This window comes from Ammodytes marinus, assembly GCF_949987685.1.
Source record: "Ammodytes marinus genome assembly, chromosome: 13".
NCBI classification, from domain to species: domain Eukaryota; kingdom Metazoa; phylum Chordata; class Actinopteri; order Uranoscopiformes; family Ammodytidae; genus Ammodytes; species Ammodytes marinus.
The window spans coordinates 27,314,289-27,337,533 of record NC_137217.1 but is presented as its reverse complement, the minus strand read 5'-3'; the positions used below and the strand labels follow the sequence as shown (position 1 = coordinate 27,337,533).

General features: G+C 39.7%; 1 protein-coding gene across 1 annotated transcript in view; it reads left to right on the top strand.

Annotated features, from left to right (window-relative positions):
• plcl2 (phospholipase C like 2) overlaps positions 1 to 23,245 on the top strand; it is a 40,653-nt gene that overhangs the window by 3,757 nt on the left and 13,651 nt on the right. Inside the window, exons 2-4 of the mRNA XM_080039130.1 lie at positions 11,575 to 14,058; positions 15,445 to 15,648; positions 22,893 to 22,968. Of these exons, the coding sequence (XP_079895256.1) occupies positions 11,575 to 14,058; positions 15,445 to 15,648; positions 22,893 to 22,968 (2,764 nt within the window). The remainder of the gene's footprint in view (positions 1 to 11,574; positions 14,059 to 15,444; positions 15,649 to 22,892; positions 22,969 to 23,245) is intronic.

Sequence of the window (23,245 nt, the reverse complement as noted above, 5' to 3'; positions counted from 1 at the left end):
GTTATGGCCCTCAGTTCTTATAAAACCTCTTCTCTGAAGTGATGTGAGGATGTGGTCGTTACAACAACCACATTCTCATAGTAACAGCTGCAATACTTAGAGCTCAACATTAATTTGACTTCTAGAATTCTGTTCAACTTGTGGTGTGGTTGTGTGTTTAAGTTGATGGCACATCTCTGGAGACCTTTCTTCCACAATTGTATGTGTACTGAAAAAAGGCAGAGCTTGCATTTCTTGATTGGCAAAATAACACTTTAACAAATCTTTTAATTTGATGGTCGCTTAATGCTGAACTTAAAGTGATACTCCCACAATCTATACTCAACCTCCCACTCATTCTTCCAGTAGTGGCATGTTTTCAGGTCCAAAGAATCTTCTCTTAACATCATTACCATTCATTTTCATGCTGAGTATATTTTCAATGTTTTTTTTTGTTTTAAAGATATTGCCAAATACACTTCCTACACTTTCAGCCCAAATGAATCACAGATGCTCTTTTTCTCTGGCATGGTAAGGACGGTTTGCTGAGCAAATGGATTAGAATGAAAAAGAGTGTTCTGCAGGAGTGGTTAGATAATTATTCATGGTTGTTTTAGATTAGGGTTTGGGTTAGGGATTCTTTGAAAACCATTTTAACTGACGTGATTTAGAGTTGGCCAAAACCTATGACCACATCCTCTCTATGAAGATGACTAAAATGTTTAAACTACCATTTTTCCAGCCTCCACAGTGTAATGTTTCATACTCAAAAGATAGATTTTGGATAGAGTACCACTTTGATTTTACCTTTAACATAACCTTATTTTCACCAGAAGTACAATAGTCTATTCATTACCTCCATTAACGATTCAATGTTTCTGTTTCGGATTCTTCTTTTGAGCAAATACGCAATGGACCTTAGGTAAAGGGACTTGCTAAATATATATTTGAGCAATGTAGCTATACATGTTTGAGTGTAATCCAGTTGCCCAATCTAATGCCACTGGTAGTTGATGGAGTAATTTATTAAAAGATCTTTTGACAGCCATGAGGCCGGGTCCTAATGCTGTCTCACTTTCATTGGCGTCTAGCTGCAGCACTCAGTCGCGTACCTGGATAATTGCTTAGTCATTTGTCAGCTCAGATGTCACCCAGTTATTTCAAGGGTAGCTCAAATTACTTTGCAGTGATTACAGTTCTGTCACATTAATGGGATAGTCTTTTTGTGCTCTTATTACGAGTTCAATTAATATTTTACTGTGATGAGCAATGAAGCACGGAAAGGAGATTACATATTTAGACAATTAATATGGAGTTTTATTAACAATAATTATGTTTCTACACCAATGTCATGTATAATCGAGGCTGTGACTCTGATGACACTAGAGAGAGATTTAATAAATCAACCCAACTCTTGACTGTCACTCATAGAATGTATGTTGCTCTCACAGGAAATTGACTTAAATACTTTATGGGAATGGATCTGAAACCCAGTATTTCCTTTTAGCCTCCAGTAAAGGTTTCATACTCAGACATTTTATTTTTCTGGATCAAACACATTTGAAAAATATCTCTTTTAACTGCTCACGCAAATTTTATTGCAGGTTTTTGCAACTTGTGCATATCCACCCACCACCAGTGTTATGCAATGTAGTTTCTGGTCCGAAGAGGCCAGTCAATCCAGTGACTGAACTGTAGTACTGGCACAAAGACATGCTTTCTGTCGAATATACAAGATGGTATAATAATAAACAAATACAACCATATAGTAGAGATGAGAAACAATATATCAGAAAAAACTGTAAAACCAAATAAATTAAGTCAAAAACCGAGGTAAATGGAGGTCTTGATGTCCGATCATGTCAAATTATTTTAATATATTTTTCGCTGTTGAGGACATGGTAGAACTTTAATAGTTTACTCCCAGGGTAGTCACTCTCTTCACGCCTCACTTGACCAACGACTGATATCATATGCTACATAAGAGGCAGCTGGGCCTTTACCAGGTTCTAAACTCCTCAGGGATTTTACTTCAGAGCAGCTACAGAGAAAACACCATTCCAATATTGGTCAGTCTCCAGAATATTCATGTTGAATACACAGTGTTCATCATGTAGGCCCTCATTTTCTTGATTCAAGTTATTAAGTATTTTCACTTATAATTAAAATAAAAAGTCACAAAGATTTCTGGATTTATTAAAAAAAAACTGTTCCAACACATCTGTGCATTTACTGTACTCTTCTACTATTTAAAAATATACACATTTTTCCTTCTTCGGGCATGTGAAATAAATATTGTTGGCCTCGATAGTCATATTGTATTTTTCAGTATTTTTTGTGGTTTAATAAATGAGTAGTGTTAACAAGGTTTCAGTGTGTTCAAAGTGTCCTCACCACAAGTGTACAAAACATAATCCAACCCTTGTTTTGGTACCAGCCAAATGTTTTCATCAAAACAGGCTTTTAATACATTTCCTCTTCCTTACTATCATCAGGGTTTCCTTATGAATCATTTTGTTATATTATGTGTTGTTTTAGTTGTGTAAGTGATGCTCGACCCATCTGTGTTTTAAACACACTAGATATGTTTTTATCTCAGCCTCCTCTGCCTTTAAAGTGGTGTTAAGAGTCCTGTTATTTGATGATGCATCTTGGGAAGAAATTAGGAGTAGTAAGTTGAATGCAACAGATATCTCTTATTAGTTTTCTTAGAATAGTAACAAATAAAAAAGGGAAATAGGTGTGAAGAAAATTAGGATTTTAACATATTAAATCATTCATCCCTAAATTATCATCCGGTCGTAAAAAGGAGTGAAGAGAATTTATTAAACGTATAAACTCCATGACTTGCATTGTAGACAGCCAAGTCTCCTTAAGTACTACTGACCAGACCATCTGGTCTACCTGTATACTGTATGTCCTTCTGTTTGGTAAAAGGCGAACTCCACTTCATAATTGGCGATAATATCTTGGCATTTTTTTTGTGTATGTCCAATCATCATGTTTAAGCATTAGATTGATTTACCCAACCTTATGTAAAATAACACTTCCACAGAGAGAAACTTAATTGAGGAAATTTAAATCCTAAATATATGTAATAATCTTTAACTCATATCAAAATATGCTGCTTTCTTACTTTCTAATGTAAGTTTTGAAGTTGTACTGTTTAAGAACCTTTTTTGTGGCAACCAGCTATGTAAGTTCTTTGGTTATTTACTTCTCGGTTGGACTTTTATTCCTAAAAAATAAGGTATCCCACTGTCAAAGCTGTGGGATACATGGGCTTCTTAGGTAACCCTGCTGTTTCCTCAGCTTGTTTTGTATGTTGTGGAGGAGACTTTAATGCAGTCTGGGCCTGGGGTCTAATCCAGTTAGAAAAGGAATTCAGCGTCTGGCCCAACATCCTTGCATTGTGCTGCAGGATTTAGGAGTTTTCCCAGTTCCCCAAAAATATGTGAAGGATGTTGAAAATGTATTTGCTGCTTATAACATACAGGTGCATACAAAATAAAGGAATATCATGGAAAAGTTAATTTCTTTCCATAATTTAATTCAAACAGTGAAACTTAAATATATTCTCAATTCATTCCATGATGGGAAATGTTTCAAGCCTTTTTCTGTTTTAATTTGGATGAGTACGGCTTACCGCAACGGCTTACAAAAATCCTGTGTTTAAAAATATTAGAATATTATATAAGAACAATCAAAAAATAATGTAAAGTACAGAAATGCTGACCTTCTGATCTGAAAAGTATATTCTAATTGAATTGTACTTCTGTGTAATGAATCTAGAATATATAAAAGTTTCACCTTTTCAATAAAATTTATGAAATAAGGGGGCGCCCTTAGCTCAGTAGGCAGGCTATTTTTTGTAAATGCACCTGTAGATGCATTTGGCCTCAATAAGTATCATCCGTGCCTAAACAATTGGAACAATAAAAAGTTTCACTGTACAACAGGTCCACATTCCTATCTGTCTGGTGGTTGGTTGTCTGGTGTAGATTTGTATTCTTATTCTGAGGAAATTCTGCTCAGTGGATAGATTTACGTCATTGTGAATTAAAGCCAATGTTGGTCCAGAACCTAAAGCTGATTTATGCGACAGTGTGATTCAGGTGATTCACAGTCTTTGTTGTTGGGATGTAGGCAGAACAGTAGAGCAGAGAGAGTAATAGGTCCCTTGTTATGCTCTCAGTTGTACAGACAGTTCATAACTGCTCACTGAGCCAGAAGAAATGCAGGATTTAGTCCATTAGGGGATTGAGATTCCTATGGGATCTGTGAGCATCGTCTAATCCTATGTGTGCCTCTCTCTGACTCACTTAACACACATTCCCTTAAGCAGGGTTTTTCCTGGCTCAGAATGGGCCTTTGGGGGGTCAGTACGCGACCGACTTTTTTTGGGGTCGCGACAGTAAAGGCAAACGGTTTGTGTATTTCAAGAGGGGTGTTGGGTTGGGAGAGGGGAGTTTCTGTCCAGCTCAAGAGCATTTCAGTCAGCCTGTCAATCACTGCGTTACCATGGAGCTCACTGACGCTTATGAAATCACAATAAACAACCTGTAGATATGAAGTCAAAATACTAATAATGACTAAGCCTAACTGTTTAATACTTTAATTGTTTCTAATTGATCTAAACCATGGAAGAAGGTAGGGCTGCTCAATTATGAAAAAATCATAATCATGATTATTTTGAGTAATCACATTGTGTTATCACGATTATTAAAGACAGTTAATCATTGATTTAAGAACATTATGCATTTATTTTACTTTTAACAAGGTTTTTTTCTAAAAACACCATGACTTTGGACTTTAAACAAAGGCCTAATTGAACTGAAAACAGGGAGAATAGAAATAGGCTAAATAAGTGAAACATATTTTTAATAATTTAATAAAAATATGTCAAAATAAAAATAACCAGTTGTAAATGGTGTTGATAGGGCACGTCTTTTGCTAGCATTAAATGTAAGGGCATGATTTATTTATGTCATGGAGCTGGCTGGATAGGCAGTTGCATTGTAGTGTTGACAGTTGTGGTGGCAGGAGTTAAGGAGCTTTAAACTTCCTGTGTTTTTATTCATTGATTGCTTGGTCATAGACCACTATGACTCGACTTAAAGTGAATAAACAAATTGGTCGGGATGTTTAAAGGTGCAGATCAGGTCGTATATCACTTTTCTTTCTCTCTCTCTCTGTCTCTCGGTCGCGTATGTCATGTTACTCGCGTGTCCGCGCGTGACAAATCTTGCACATTATTTTAGTTTGTTGTGAGTCTGAAGTGTTTTCAGACAACACAATTAGTTTTACCTTTATTCTCGTCATCTAGAAGTTTTTCAAAACACCCGGCAATGCGCAACATCTCCCTCGTAGCTACTCTCTGGACTAGCCGTTAGCGAAACTATCAGGTGAGGGAGGGGCCGAGCGGAGCTCACGGCTGAAAGGGTTTGCTGCATTTATAAGCCTGCATGCCCCGGCGAGCGGAACAATGATAGTTTAATAACGATTATCCCCGACCTGATTTCTTTTTTTACAACTGAGATTGCAAGTAATATGACTGGAATGGCGCGGAAATGGAAACACATTTGGAGCCGTTTTAAGTAGATTTTTATTTATTTATCTATATAGAAAATATAAAAAAACACTTTGGCGCTGAGGATTTTCCTTTGGCGGGCGCTAAAATTCCTTTGGCGTGCGCCAACATTTTTTGAATGCAGGAAAAACCCTGCCTTAAGGCCAGGACACACCGGCCCGATAATCGCCGTCGTAGAGTTTCGAGGGGACGGAGACACAAATCTGTTTGGTGTGTGCCGTGAAATCAGTCGTAGTTGATGTCGTCGGGCTTCTTTTGAGCCGATTGAATGTTCAATCGGCGGCGGACAGTCTTTCAGTTTGAGCAATTTGATTTGTGGAGGGCTAGCGAATCAGTGAAGCCCGGAAGTGAGGCGGGTAGCACAAACAGCTAACAACAGTTAGCCATCGTTTTAATGTGTTTGTTTGTTTCGTTCAGCGAGTACTCACATGCATCAACCCTTGTTGACTGCTCGACACCATGCTCAACACTCTTTGCTAAAAATGGTGCTCTTTATGGTCCATAAATATAAATACGTATTTCTATCTATGTTTATGGTCTAGAGAGCCGTCCCATCATTTCCGGCTTCCGTATTTTTTCGGGCCACAATACAGATTAGCGCCGCCTGCTGTTATGGAGACATTAAGTCCCGCGCAAGCGCAGAGCGTACGGAAAGGCAACAGTTGGTTTGGTGTGTTCTTTGCACTTTTTCGGCCGCGACGGGAAGACTGGAGCTCCCTGAATCGGCAGTCACCATTTTTGGGTAGTCGGACTGGTGTGTCCTGGCCTTTACACCAAACACATATTGAAACTTATAAAGACATAAAAGTAATTCCTCCCATCGATATGAGCCTGATGGGATAAGCCTTATTGTTATGTCTTTATTATGAATCACCATTAAAACATTATTTTCTTTTCTTTGAATAACTTAAAAAGAAAAAAGAAACTCTTGAATAAAAAATTGTTAAAACAGGGTTATGCAAAAATTACTCACACCAGAAAAAACCGACTCAACCTTGATTCCCCCGACATTGTATGACACATTCAGTTAAGAACATTTCAAATATGTGATGAAAAATTAAGCTGTATAGTGTATTTTGGACATTTACCAACCCAAATCTAGTGTTCTAACCATCAATGATGGTTCTGATTAATAAAAAAAAATATGGTCACATCAAGTTGGGATTGGATTAAGTCGTTGATCAATAATGGTTACCATGCAAATAGTTCTGTCATTTTTTGCTTAGGAAATGTATTTTCCAGCTCAAGCTTTTAGAGCAAACACTCTGCCCTGTGGACCTTTTTATAGACTCAATTAAACTAAACAGGTGACTTCATGATCACAAGTAAAGGTCCATAAATCCTTGAAAGACATATTTTGCTAAAAACACGTTGTAGGAAAGATTAAAGCCTTTGTTGAAGATGTCCTGCTGCCATTAAGCACCAGGGATCTCCATTAAAAAGCCTAGTTTGGTACCGTGCTTTGGTCTGGATAACAAAAACAATCCCCATAATACAGTAGTTCACTTTGAAGATAAAGTTTATTGTTTAAACAAATCATGATCAAGGGAGATGATAAGTCAAATTTTTGTCCAGAAAAAATGTACCCATATAAAGGAAATATCCGATAGAACTATAATTAGACAATCTGATGATGCTGTTCTCGTCTTTTTAAAGTACAATTTAGGGTGTGATGAAACACCCTGCGCCATCTGATTTCCACCAGAGGCAGAAAGGGGACTGTTGCATTGGGAACAGTCTCCTCAGGAAAAAACATCAAATGTTGAGACAGAGATGGGTGTGTTCAGTATTGTTTTCTAGTTTTGGTAAAGGAAGCGGAGGGAAATCCTGAGGTGAATGCTTGGCATGGCAGCCCTTGCAATTCAGCAGGAAACAGAAACATTTCAACAAGTACTGTAAGATGTCATCGTATGTCAAGGTCAACATGAAGACAACACGTCTACATTCTTGCTCAGATCATAAGGATTATCCGCAGTCATGCATTTTGGTTTTAAGCTCCCCTTTTATATAACGGACTATCATTAAGCAGCAGACTGTGTAAAAGAATGTGACTCGTGAGTTTACATTAAACTTGGCTTGGTCCATACATGGAGAGGTATACAAATTTACCATTCAGAGTAAATATACCGGTCTGTGTGTTTTGCAATACTGCAACACACGGATGGGATTAACGATGATTCATTTATTTTGAAAAATCATTATATGATATTATTTGGCCTCATGTCATTTCAGAATTGCCCACTAACCAGCTATCCCGTGATCTGTTTATTATTTCACTTGATTGTATTTGAAATGTTTTTCATGTCGGGGAGGATTTTGTTTAAGCCTCCTCTGAACACATCCGTTTAGTTTTATTATTTTACTATGATGTCATCTTCATTTTGCAAACAAATACACAATCTGATCTAGAGTGTGCTTTCAGTCGCAGGCGCCACTGTGGGTCAGTATCCGTTGCTTCACGATCAGTCTCTTATGGCGCTTTTCCACTGCATGGTATCAGCTCAACTCGACTCGACTCAACTCGCATTTATGGCGTTTCCACCGCAAAAACATGGTACCTGGTCCCTGCAGCGGCTGCTTTTTTTGGTATCGCCTTGCTCTAGGTTCCAAGCGAGCTGAGCCGATGCTAAAAAGTGACGTCGGCCGGCCGTCTGCCGAAGTTTCTGATTGGCCAGAGACTACCGGCTTCAGTCTGTTGTTTATTCTCCCCAACTCTCCGGGACTTTTGAGTGTATTTACGCCGTGTGCAGCCTTATATGGAATTTTTTTTCCATATATTCGCTAAGCTCACCCAGTTGTGTTGGTTGTTGGGGAAGTTACTTTAAACATACGAGAGGAGACATGTAGGGCAGCTAGCAGCTAGGCTAAATAGCCTATGGTAGCCAGCTGGGACAGACATGATAGCGAGCGATTACATTAAGCCTCGGACTGAACTGATTACCTCAATAAAATATTCAGGCTGAGACACGGCTTGCATTTGAAAACACGTATCCTGAAACAAGCACTTAACAGTCAACTTTATCATGCCCGTGTTTACATGCATAGGGATGTACGTGACGCATCCCTACAGCTGACTGTGTGGCAGAGTTACACATCGGGACACCAACCCTCCCTTTTAATGGCCCGTCACAATATTCTTCTACTTCTTTTAGCACACAGATACAAGGGGGGTATTTCTAAAACATTTTTCATCCGTGTTTTTGCCGGTTGGTTCAGTTAATAGTGCAACAACTGCTCGTAATTTCTGCTTTGCTAATTTGCTCCCGAGTTGGCTTTCAGCCCTTTTGACGACCCCGCCCACGTTCAGGAGGTACTATTTGCAGTGGAAAACGACCCGTGCTGCTACCAAACCAAGTTGAACTGAGTTGAGTTGAGTCGAGTCGAGCTACATGTGCGGTGGAAAAGCGCCATTAGTTGACTTAGACACATTTTTGAGTATTAGTATTTTCAGGTTGAGTGAAGGAAATTAAGGAAGACATTTGAATGTCTGAGACGTACATATGGCCATAGTTACATCATGCCTCAGTCCTACTATTAAAAGGTGGAGTCAGTGATTTTGTCAAAATCAGTGAATAGCTCCTCGCATCCGCAACCCATAGTGTGTGTCTGCTGAAAAAAATCCAGTGTTAATACTAGTGGTGGGCCGATAACGGCGTTAACGGCTACGTTAACGCCAGACTCTTATCGGGCGATAAAAAAAATATCGCCGTTAATCTCTTAATTCCACCTCCTGTTCGGCTCAGGGGAGATGCTGTTCGCCGTCGGGGTGAACCCCCTTCCGCACGTGAAGGCTCGCTTCACGTGCGGGAAAGCTATAGTGTGAGCGGCCACAGCTTGTATTTTGGTCATATCTAACACTGGACTGCAGGCCTATATAAAAGTGTTGTACCTTTGCTTTCTTTGGGTTAAAAAAAACTCCATCAACTCAGTATCCGTCTAGTCCAAAAAAACTCTGTCAGCTGCTGCTGCAGACGGTGTGCAGACGTGCTCGGAGAATCGGCATCGGCGCATCAACAGTCATTCAATGCAGCGGCAGTAATCATACAACCGAACGGTGTAGAAAGTCCCGTCAGTTAAAAATAGTGATCCAGATTTTAAATCCATGTTAAAATCGGAAGGATATAAAGCTAGTTAGCTTAAAAAAAGTAGCAAACATGTCAACTGTGATGTGTTCAGGCCGGCTCAGTAATATGATTGATGTGTTCAAATGCAACACAAAAAAAAAGAAATTTGAGATTTTGGCGAAACTTGTTTTCCCAGCAAGATAAAATAGATAGTAAAGATGGAATGGAATTATGACCTGTTTAATGTCCTATCTAGAGCTATGATCATATCAGCAATTAAAGCAATAATACAAGTTCTATTTCAACAAAATAATAGAAAATTATCAATTTTGATATCAATAAAGACTTGGATCGTTAAGGAGTCTTGAAAATGGTATCAATATCAATACAAATTAACTCTCCTGTCATCTGAGAGAAATTAAGATGATTTAATTTTTTTAACCGTTAGTATTTACCGGTTAAAAATATTATCGGTTGACTGGTTTACCATGGACATCCCTTATACTGTATAAATGTATATCATACATTGTATGTTTTTTTTTGTGTTATCCCAGTTAAGTTTATTATTAATTTTTTATCATTTAATATTACTTTTAATAGTTCCGGGACGTTGGAGCAATAACCTGGTGTTTTGACACTTCAGTGTGCACTGTGAATTTGAAGTAATGTTCAGTTTTTGAATAAAGATGCAGCATTTACAAATGTTTATTTTTTTTATCCGATTCATCGATTAATCGAAAAAATAATCGACCGATTAATCGATTATTGAAATAATCGTTAGTTGCAGCCCTAAACAATTCATCGTTACCTCTTATGGCCTACAGTTCAAAGTTCATGTTTAACTGAATAAACAGTTTGTAAACACAAGTACATCTTGTTGAACATTATTTATTTTCATCACCAATTATCATAGTAGAACAGCTTCCTCAAGCAGTTTGTGATGCATGTTGGAAACAGGAGATGAGCCCCTGGTCTGATGCGCCACCTGGCTTGAGAAACACGTTCTCAAAGACTTACTTTGAGTCATTATTTAGGGAGCACACACATATTATGAATGAATTCAAATGAGCCATTTTAATCTAGATTAATCTAGATTAATTTCAAAATTAATCTAGATTAAAAAAATTAATCTATGCCCACCTCTAGTTAATACACAGTCTAGTCTCTGTAAACAGCGGCAGGTCTGGATTTCCAGGCTACTTGAGACAGTGATGTTCATGAGAACCGGTCCTTGTATGATAGCAGTGTATGCACATCTCAGTTTGTAAGAGGCGATGACGGTTTTGAGCATTGAACCACAAAAGGAAATTAAGATAAATGGTTTTTACTGGAGTGTAGCCTAAGACATTCTGAACTTGGCAACATCATATAGTTGACAAAATGAAGTATTCCCTTTTGTATAAAGTGGGACCAAAAAGCTGCCACATGATGATTAACAAGGGTCTGGGTTTGGCTGGTGCTAGTTTTGTGTAATTAGTTTTAATAATCCAAATTAATGTTCCAATGATGAGCAGGAAGAGCAGGTTTTATTGAAAACGTGAAGAATGTGGCCGCTGTAGATAGCTGAAAAAAAAAGTGTCTCTTATTCATCCCTATTTACGCGCAATGCATTGTATAAATGTAATCCAAGTGTCATGCTTTTACAACTTTTACTACTACTTTATATTTATCACCGTGCCATTGCTGAATCTTTTCATTCAGCCTCTCTGAAACGCTCCGTTTTGGAGCCCGTCTCTTTAAGCCCTGCCTTCCAAAAAACCTAGTCTGCTCAGAATGGCCCTGAATCTCTGCTGGTTTGAATCTAACTGGTGGCTAGATTCAGGGGCATAAGGGGGTGGGCTTATCACGTGTGGAGTGTTCAGTGTTAGCGCTATCAAATGACTTTATTTCAATATTTGTGAAAAGATTTTTTATGTTGCACTGTGTTTGGTTTCTCTGCAGGATGGTTCCAGACAGCGTAAAGAAAGAAAGAAGACTGTGTCATTCAGTAGCATGCCCACTGAGAAGAAAATCAGCAGCGCAAGCGACTGTATCAATGCAATGGTGGATGGTTCTGAACTGAAGAAAGTGCGATCCAATTCTCGCATTTACCACCGTTACTTTCTCCTTGATGCCGACATGCAGTCTTTGAGATGGGAGCCATCAAAGAAGGAATCAGAAAAGGCCAAAATTGATGTCAAATCCATCAAGGAAGTTCGGACAGGGAAAAATACGGACACTTTTAGAACTAATGGAACCTATGACCAGATATCAGAGGACTGTGCTTTCTCAATCATCTTTGGGGAGAACTACGAGTCCCTGGACTTAGTGGCAAACACTGCAGATGTAGCCAACATATGGATTACAGGACTGAGGTACCTGATATCCTATGGTAAACATACTTTAAATATGATAGAGAGCAGTCAGAACAACATGCGGTCATCCTGGCTAGGTGAACTTTTTGACGAGGCAGACAGTAACAATAGCAAACAAATAACAATATGTGCTGCTGTGCAGTTAGTCAAAAAGTTGAATCCAGGACTTAAAAATGTGAAAATAGAACTGAAATTCAAGGAGCTTCACAAAGCCAAGGACAAACATTGTTCTGATGTGACAAAGGAGGAGTTAATTGAGGTCTTTCATGATCTTTGCACCCGACCAGAGATTTATTTTCTCTTTGTTCAGTTCTCCAGTAACAAAGAATTTCTGGATACCAAGGACTTAATGATATTTTTGGAGGCAGAGCAGGGTATGGCAGAAGTCAGTGAAGACACCAGCTTAGATGTAATTCAGAAATATGAACCATCTAAAGAGGGCCAGCTCAAGGGTTGGCTTTCTCTCGATGGGTTCACCAACTATCTTATGTCCCCAGAGTGCCATATATTTGACCCTGAACACAAAACAGTATGCCAAGACATGAACCAGCCCTTGTCCCACTATTACATTAATTCATCCCACAACACATATCTGATAGAAGATCAGTTCAGAGGTCCCTCTGATGTGACTGGGTATATCCGTGCCCTCAAGATGGGCTGCCGCAGTGTAGAGTTGGATGTGTGGGATGGGCCCGATAATGAACCTGTCATCTACACCGGACATACAATGACATCACAGATTGTGTTTCGCAGTGTCATTGACGTTATCAACAAGTATGCATTTGTTGCATCCGAGTTTCCACTGCTGCTGTGTTTAGAAAACCATTGCTCCTTAAAGCAGCAAAGAGTCATGTTTCAGCACCTCAAGAAGATTCTTGGAGACAAGATTCACCTAGATCATCCAAAACCTGAGGACTGCTACCTCCCCTCTCCACTTGAACTGAAGGGAAAGATCCTTCTGAAGGGTAAGAAACTGAGCACGAACTGCACTGCTTCGGAAGGTGAGGTGACGGATGAGGATGAAGGGGCAGAGATGTCTCAGAGGATGAGCATCGAGTCTGTGGAACACCAGACTATCGCACCCAAGAAATTCCAGCTGTCAAAGGATCTCTCTGATCTGGTAACTTTGTGCAAGTCTGTGGAGTTCAAGGACTTCCCTACATCTTTCCAGAGCCAAAAGCAATGGGAGCTTTGCTCTTTCAATGAGGTATTCGCCAGTCGCTGCGCCACTGACTTCCCAGGTGACTTTGTAAACTTCAACAAGAAGTTTCTAGCACGGGTTTACCCTAGCCCCATGCGGATTGACTCCAGCAACATGAATCCACAAGATTTCTGGAAGTGCGGTTGCCAGATTGTGGCAATGAACTACCAGACTCCTGGCCTGATGATGGATTTGAACATCGGCTGGTTCCGTCAGAATGGGAACTGCGGCTTTGTGCTGCGTCCAGCAATCATGAGGGAGCATGTTTCATATTTTAGTGCCAACACTAAAGATTCAGTGCCGGGTGTTTCTCCGCAGCTCTTGCACATCAAGATCATCAGTGGACAAAACTTCCCAAAACCCAAAGGCTCAGGTGCAAAAGGAGACGTAGTAGACCCCTATGTGTATGTGGAAATACACGGCATTCCTGCTGACTGCGCTGAACAAAGGACTAAAACGGTCAACCAGAATGGTGAAAACCCTCTGTTTGACGAGAGCTTTGAGTTTCAGATAAATCTACCTGAGCTTGCAATGGTGCGCTTTGTGGTGCTAGACGACGACTATATTGGTGATGAGTTTATCGGCCAATATACAATCCCCTTTGAGTGTCTTCAGCCAGGTTTTCGCCATGTGCCGCTACAATCTCTGACGGGGGAGATTCTGCCACACACCTTGTTGTTTGTTCATGTGGCAATAACCAATCGAAGAGGAGGCGGCAAACCACACAAAAGGGGACTGTCTGTACGAAAGGGCAAGAAGAGTAGAGAGTATGCCAGCATGAGAGTGCTATTGATCAAGGCTTTGGATGATGTCTTCAAAACAGCCCTGCTGCCACTGAGAGAGGCAACAGACCTCAGAGAAAACATGCAGGTAAGAATTTTGAAATTGGACTCCACAAAATGTAATTTGATTTTCTCTAGTATCCTCAGCCTCTGCTATGTGTGCTACTGAGCCAACAATATGATCATTGATAGAAGGAGGAACTGCGTAACTTTTTCTTCCATCTTTTAGTATGGGATTGTTTTTCTTGGAAAGGCTTAACTGAAGAAAATGTAACCCCAAGTCAAGTAAAGATTATAACCAGATTTACTACAAAGAGTCTTCAGCATAAAAAAATGGCTCCCATTCTGGAAAGAGAAACACAAAACCACCAGGCTTTGCAGAATCAGATTTGATCTAATCCTTGTGTGTTGCGCTATAGTCAAAACAAATGGAGAGAGGTGAGATGAGTAACGTTATGATGAGCATCCCTTTGGGTAGAATGGTAGACTGCTGAATATTCTTAACTTCTTATGTGTAAATTAGAAAAGGTTAAGGTGGCATTGAAGAGGAAACAATCCTGTTGGGATCGTGACGTTCTGTATGATGTTTAAATCATTCTAGCTACAACATCTGATGGACATTGTCTTTACTAAGCATTAAGATGTTTTAACAAAGCACTTGCTAGTTTTATGGCTCCCAATACAGATACAATGCAGACAGTGTCGCCCTAAACCTTTTTTTCTTTTGGGTTATTGGCTAAGCTTTTGGCAACACAGGGATCATAAACACAGTTTAATGTTGTCCCCTTTATGTTCATATCTATGTCATATGTGTGGTCTTCAATCCTCATTTGAGGTCTCTCTGTAAATAAACATCATTTTTGAGAAAAAGCTGTTCTGGATTGTCACAACACTCTGTGGTTGGTCCCGTGTTGTGTTTCTCCAGGCATTGTATTAGGATTTATTTTGATAGCCCACTTTATATTGCAGTCATTGTGTGATAACAAGCAATGGCCTTGAGACTATAACACATCTTGGCCTTCCTCTCAGAGTTTGTGCCTCCGGGTGTTTATGTAGGGTTTAAATTTGGACTTTCACAGGAAGGTTAGGATTTGTGTGTGTGTGTGTGTGTGTGTGTGTGTGCGTGCGTGCGTGCGTGCGTGCGTGCGTGCGTGTGTGTTCCTTTTATATGTGATACTGGTGTAAGTCCAAAATGATTCTGGGATATGAGTAGCCTATTAGAGTGCCAAAATAATAGTTCTCATTGGTAATGATGACTTAGTTTCCAGCCACTTCCTCTGACCAGTTCTAATCTGTGTGATTGTGGCTATTTAATACAGATCATTTTCATATTTTGGCAACATGGAATATTAAGTTACTTCCTTTTCAGAATTGTACTAATGGTTATGCTAATAGACATATGTTTAGCTTGGCCTGTACAAACCACTATCCCAGCATGCAAGCCCAGCTGTAATTTTTATTTTCTTCTCTGCAGAATGCCATTGTGCCCTTTAAAGAGCTTTGCGGCCTTTCAACAGTGGCTAACCTAAAGCAGTGCATCTTGGCCATTTCCCCTCGACTGACTGGACCTGACAGCACCCCCATTCTGCTGTTCAACCTTGCTGACCAGTATCCAAACTTGGAACCCCAAGGCTTGCTCCCAGAGGTCCTGAAGAAAGTTGTCACTACCTATGACATGGTGAGTAGTATTTGGAACAAATAGTTAAACTAATTCCCGTGGACCTTTACTGCATGTCATTCCCCCCTCTCTCTCAGTCTCCCCATTCCAACTCTGTACTATCCAATAAAGCTTGAATATGCCAAAAAAATCATATAAATAAATAAAAATAATCATATAAAAATTACAGAAAAATAGATACAGGATTTTAATCTGTTAATGCTTAAGTTAAAAGTGTTTTTTTTTTTTTATTGTCCACCCTTAAAAAAATGCTGTGTTTTTGCATGGGTTATCTATGTAACCATCCATGAAGGGGAAAAGAAGACCTTAACAAGCACACAAGCTTTGACTCCATTCAAATCAATATCATGGCTTTACTGGACTTAATGGGGACATACAGAGATGGTTAGATAATGGGCTGGAGCTCTGTTAAGTAATACAAATCAATATTCAAGTTATGCAACATGTCATTGAGGCTATTGGCAGGCAACATTATTCTTAAAACATCCTGTTCTTTTACATTGATTCTCCGCACATTCTGAGCAAGTTGACCCTCCATCAATTTTTCAGGCAGGATGTAGAAATTCTCTGCAAAATCACACTGGTAGAAGTGAAGAGACAAATAAACAAACACTGCTTTGAATAACTTTGCATCCAGTGGTTAGTTTGTTTTATCAGATTTATCTCCATCCGTTTGGCTGTAACATAATAGCCCCAGAATATCTTTTGAACCTTATGCATGGTAAATGTAACCCGTCTATGAAAGTGGGACACAGAAACAGATGTAGTCTACACACAGTCATTGAACTGGCTGTCGCATCGCTCGTCAAAGTCACTTTTGGTCTTGCTGTAATATGCTGGATTGATGCAACGTTAGTGAGGAGAATCAGAAGGAGGCGGGTTTTACTCAGGGATTACTTCATGCCCGTTCTCACTGTTGCCTTCTGTGTGCACGCCGCACATATTCGCCGCCAGAATGATATAAATATGATCACTTCTACATATTATTTGGTCCAAATAAATTCAAAATTAAGGATGCACCCCTTTGTGCCGTGCGCAAGCCATATCCGGAAGCTTAGGCCGATCTGACTAACAGTCAGAGAGATATGCGAGCCACAGACAGACAGACGTTTCTTGCTTTATAGATAGAAGATAGATAGATAGCTACTCTAATAGTTGAAGTTGCACTTCATACAAAGATGAAATGTGGACCCACCTGTGTGGCAAGTGGAATACATGTCATATTGAATTTAACTTGTTATGGAAACAATACATAGAGAAAGTGTGTGAAAGAAAATGACACAATTAAGTGTTTTCTGCACCCAACTGTGATATCTTTATGTAACATTTCCTCCCTTGGAACTCGGAGATGAACATCTGGAAAGGGGGAGGATGCTGGAAAGACTCAGATGCAAGCAGACTAAGGTGACTCCTCTACTCTCTTTGGACTCAGGAGTGGAAGGCTAGTAATTGGCCCTGATGGAAACAGTGCCAGGAAAATTGAGTTGAAAGGAAGAAAGGCGAAAATGGACGAGGGTTCAGGGACCTAAATCAAATAAATAAAGAGCAAGGGCTTAAGTAGTTTGAAGCTGGAGGCCTTGATCATCAGTGCCAGAGGAGACTGTGCACAGCAGAAGGCTAGCAGGCAAATACAGAGGCATTAATGAAATAAAGAGAGCCAGACTTAAAGATTTGTAAATGATGTATGGAACAGTACAATTAGACGTTCAGGCACTGTGTCAAAATCCCCTACAGGGGAGAACCAGGCTTTCGCTTCCTAATTGGCAGAAATAGAATCCGGCTCTCAGTCCTTGCCCATTTGTGGACTGGGAAAAAGGTGGAAAGGCTTAGCACGGTGCCAGCTTGTGGTCTTAGATAATGTGGTCTAATTTCAGTTTTTGTTCACAACGGATGAACTAGGAGTACTGCCTATACATAGAGATACGTTATGAATGCACAACTCTGAAAGACTTAACCATAGACAGGGTTCAACATAACTTTTTTTTCCTACTGGCCCGCCGGGCCAGTGGATCCGAGTTTTACTGGCCCCTTGTATATTTTCACTGGCCCTGCACACACTTTTTTTTCTTCATAATTTAGTGTCAATAATTTTAATACCTGTATTAGAAAAATAACCATATCTAAAGGGAATATCTATACTGTAACAGTATAGATATTCCCTTTAGATTTGGTTATTTTTCTTTTAGTTAATTATATGAAATGTTGATATTGCTCATACACATAATATAAAACCAGACAAACATATTGAATTTGAAGCCTACAACTGAAAGTATGTTGAAAGAGTGGGCCAGTATTTTAAAGTCCAGTAGTTTGATGATTGTTTTTATTCTTGAATTTGGGCAGTTTAATGAATAGTTCACCTGCAGAAGTCATGTTCAAACATAAAAAAAAATAAGAGATGAAGGTCTGATCATTCTTTGTGGTGTGGTAAGCTGTTTTTATTACTTTCTCTATATGCATTAGGGATGTGAATGTGTCGACCGAATGACCGGTTTTCCACTTGCGCTTAAGTTGACTTTAAAAATAGAATAGAAATCCGAAAATCAGTGGGTTATGCCGTTTTTTTTAATGGGAGATTTCACCGTGTACGAGTTCACGTCTGGTCGTGAGCGCGCTGCAGGAGTGTCACTTCTCCATGAAGTGTCAGCTTCACATAAGAGTCCGGTGTGGGACCATTTTTTCAAACTATTGATAAAAAACAATGCAGTGCAAAATATGCAGCATAAGTTAAACACTCGTCTAAGACTATGACGTTAAATCACCTTAGAAACACACAATGCCTTCGTCCGATCACAGCAGCGTTTCACCGTGAGATCTCGCCAGCGAGTGAGCCGCTGCGCAGATGAACTGTGGTTTGTGGCTAAAATAATAACCAGGGATATTCTCCCCGTTAGCGATTTCAATGGGAAAGACTTCCGCGATCTGATTGAATGTCTCGAGCCTGAAAACACAGTGCCAAACTGCGCGACTATAGGAACTGTACAGTGAGCGGAGTCCCTCCGTTAGTTTCTGTCTACAACCGACACAATCACCGGAGACGCATTCACAGCGTTTAAATAAAGCCTCTCATTTGTATTACCATTGGGGCTTTGATGCAAATACTGCAACATTACGGCGGCAGATAAAGGAAAAGCGCAGTTATCATTTTCTGCACCTCAACCTCTGCTGTGGGAAGAAAGAAAGGGGGCAAAGCAAGTCGATTGATTTGCCGACTCGCAGGCGGACGGTAGGCAGCTCTGCCAACGGAGCGAGAGTGCGCCCGCTTGTTGCTCCGCCTGTCAAAACGCCCACGCATCGGTTGTCCACTGGCCTTTCATTAAAAAAATATATTTTATATTAGGTTTATTATATTGAGTCTTAAATAAACACTGCTTTCATTCCGACTCTCTACGCGCATTTCAATGAACCATGATGTAGTCTACAAAAAGATACTGAACTGTGATTGGCCAGTCACTGGCCCGGGCGGGCCAGTGACTGGCCAATCAACTTGCCCTGCATATGATTTTACTGGCCCCGGGCCATCGGGCTATACGTTATGTCGAACCCTGATAGAGAATACAAATCACGTCATGTCAGTAATAGTTTGTACAGGTCCTTCTCATATAATTAGCATATTGTGATAAAGTTCAATATTTTCTGTAATGTACTGATAAACATTAGACTTTCATATATTTTAGATTCATTACACACAACTGAAGTAGTTCAAGCCTTTTATTGTTTTAATATTGATGATTTTGGCAAAAAAGTAAAGAAAAACCAAAAATTCCTATCTCAAAAAATTTGCATATTTCATCCGACCAATAAAAGAAAAGTGTTTTTAATACAAAAAAGTCAACCTTCAAATAATTATGTTCAGTTATGCACTCAATACTTACTCAATACCACTTACCAGTGGTTTTGGCACTGTGAGCAGGTGCCAGGTCTTGTTGAAAAATGAAATCTTCATCTCCATAAAGCTTTTCAGCAGATGGAAGCATGAAGTGCTCCAAAATCTCCTGATAGCTAGCTGCATTGACCCTGCCTTTGATAAAACACAGTGGACCAACACCAGCAGCTGACATGGCACCCCAGACCATCACTGACTGTGGGTACTTGACACTGGACTTCAGGCATTTTGGCATTTACTTCTCCCCAGTCTTCCTCCAGACTCTGGCACCTTGATTTCCGAATGACATGCAAAATTTGCTTTTATCCGAAAAAAGTACTTTGGACCACTGAGCAACAGTCCAGTGCTGCTTCTCTGTAGCCCAGGTCAGGCGCTTCTGCCGCTGTTTCTGGTTCAAAAGTGGCTTGACCTGGGGAATGCGGCACCTGTAGCCCATTTCCTGCACACACCTGTGCACGGTGGCTCTGGATGTTTCTACTCCAGACTCAGTCCACTGCTTCCGCAGGTCCCCCAAGGTCTGGAATCGGCCCTTCTCCACAATCCTCCTCAGGGTCCGGTCACCTCTTCTGGTTGTGCAGCGTTTTCTGCCACACTTTTTCCTTCCCACAGACTTCCCACTGAGGTGCCTTGATACAGGACTCTGGGAACAGCCTATTCGATCAGAAATTTCTTTCTGTGTCTTACCCTCTTGCTTGAGGGTGTCAATGATGGCCTTCTGGACAGCAGTCAGGTCGGCAGTCTTACCCATGATTGCGGTTTTGAGTAATGAACCAGGCTGGGAGTTTTTAAAAGCCTCAGGAATCTTTTGCAGGTGTTAAGAGTTAATTAGTTGATTCAGATGATTAGGTTAAGAGCTCGTTTAGAGTACCTTTTCATGATATGCTAATTTTTTGAGATAGGAATTTGGGGTTTTCATGAGCTGTATGCCAAAATCATCAGTATTAAAACAACAAAAGATCTGACATATTTCAGTTGGTGTGCAATGAATCTAAAATATATGAAAGTTCAATTATTATCATTACATTATGGAAAATAATCAACTTTATCACAATATGCCAATTATATGAGAAGGACCTATATATTTGACAGTAACATAATTCTTAAAAAAATTATATATTTTTCTATGGCACCTAAAATATATTAAAACTGAAATATTATTTTGTTGTTATGTATCTCCATGTAGCTAAGCTAACAACACATTAAAAACAATATATGAGCTTTTGTTAAATGTGGGTAATAATACTAGAACTAAACATGCCACTAACATGAGGTAGTCTTTAGTTTGAAAATGGGGGGAGTTCATCCATTTACCTTCAATGTGCCTTTAAATGCATTCGAGAGGCTTCGTCTGCCACCAAAACGGTAATTTCTTCTCCCAACTGGGAATTAATCAAAATGTGTGCGACAGCTTTAAGTGTGGCAACTGCAGCTGCGGAGTGACACAACCAGCCGCAATCACTTAGTAATGACTGCATGTAGCATAACATATGGATTCACTCCATGGGTGGGTGAAACTCTATCTCTCCCCCATACAGTTTGCAATATTAGGGAATGGATTATGGTATTATGCTTAAAAAGGCAGCAGATTTATATATAAAAAATTTAAAAAATCTAAATTGTGATGATGTAATGGAAGTTTGAAACTTGTGGAGGTAATCAAATTAACTTTTCATTGTACAAAAAATAAATTGTATCAGATTTCATGGTTATCCAGTGTGATTTGGGAAAATAAATAGAAAAGGTTACGATAAGAAGATTTATTTTGTATACCCTCATTATTTAATACTTAACATTTTCAAACACAGTGCTCTTAAAGTATGAGTTTGATGTTGTTCCATATTTTACTATCAACAAATCCAATGAAAAGACCAAAACCAAAAATGTACCTACTTGACAATTCAATCATCAAATGACCTGGTCTGTGGCACTCAAGTTGATTGTTTCCTACTGATGACATACAGTGTATCTAAAAAAAAAAAATGGGTCACAGATATACGCAGTAGTTTCACTTTTCAAAAAAAGTGTTCTGTACCTTATCAAGCCATTACTCAAACAGGAACAACTAGTGCTATTTGTTGGGGATCAATACAGATTGATCATATCAGTATTTCCAGCAACATTATAGTGTATGAAGAATTGTCCTAACATAAACTCCATACCTTTATTCCATAGTAATGAAGGAACATGTCACCCGAACGTGTTTTATATCATTTTAAGACAACAGTGCAGCTCTAAGGCAAAGGAGAATATGCTATATCAACCTTAGGATGCACAGGCAAACCTGGATTTCTGATATTAGTTCCCTGCCCAGCCTCTCTCTGTTCTCACTAGCTGGCCAGAGCTGGCATGTTCCAGAGATCAATATAATCAGGGTGATCATGATGTTGTTCCCTGCTGTTTTTGTTGGCAGAGTGGCTTTGTTACATTGAGCTTGAATAGAATTCAGTCCCTTACAATCTTGGCAGCTGAGCAGGGCAGTCTGACATGGTGACACGACCTTGCTGTGCACATTAGTCACTTAGGAATATACAAGTAAATATACAAGCCAATTACAACAATGCTCTATACACCAAGGCCCCAATACCCAATGGGCCTTAGCAGTAGACTTTTTAAAATGTATACAGTATATACAGGTATATATTTAAAAAATTAATCTATTACTAAGAAAAGTGCAGAGAAAGATGAAGATGGCCTGTGTTCACTCAGGGATTTTGTGTCTTGAATATGCACCATTAACCTGGGCTGTCATCCTTGTGTTAGGTGGTTGTTGGGAGGGTGCGGTGTGGCATTTAATATTTAAAGTCTTTGAGTCTGCCCTAATGGCCACCATGGAATTTTAACAGGCTGCGTATCAGCAGGGTTTGTGCACTCAATTAAGGCTGAGCATAACACCACAGGAGCTAAATTTAGCTTTGTTCAAAGCTGCAATTTCACAGATAGCACGGCTGTGGTCGGTCCTCAAAATGACCCACATGCTCACGTTTTACTCGTATCATAATTAAATGACCTTGATTATCTTCCTTTCCAGAAATGCTTCCAAACTCAAGTATCAGGATCAACAGTTATATTTTTCCCCCAAAGAGAAGACACTGTTTCTGCTTAAAGAAGAAAAAAGGGACTTTTAATAAACACCCTAATTCCTTGTGTCTCCTTTCCCTCTAATTTTGGCTTTCAAAAATGCAATTCAGCGACCACACCCACCGACGTGCCTATAATAACAGCTTGTTTTTCTGAGCCCTCCCTGGATAGAAACACCCGGCCACCAGACGGAGACTGCTCCCTGCTTTGTTGTGGGATTCCAGTTTTGCTGATGTGGAAGAAAAGGGTAATATGAAGAATGTGTTTGTGTCATTTTCAGGTGATCCAGACCAGCAAGACTCTGCTAGAGAACTCCGAGGGCGTGTATGAGAGAATTCTTCTAACCCAAAAAGCCGGTAAGAGATGGTCAAATGGCAAGGGCGGAAAAAACATAAAATGATGTGTTTAAACCACGAGAGAGCGAGCTCATGAATACATACCCTGTGGCTCTGAAGCCACACAACACAGATCACACAATATTAAAATGATGTGAACTGATTATACTTTGCTTATTTACATAAGTGGAATTACCATTTGAATCATGTTTGGATGTGATCCAGTCACTGTGACCCTTTGAAAAGCTGCAGTTGAGACATAGGTGTTTAATTCACGCCACTAACAGCCTCTGTGCTT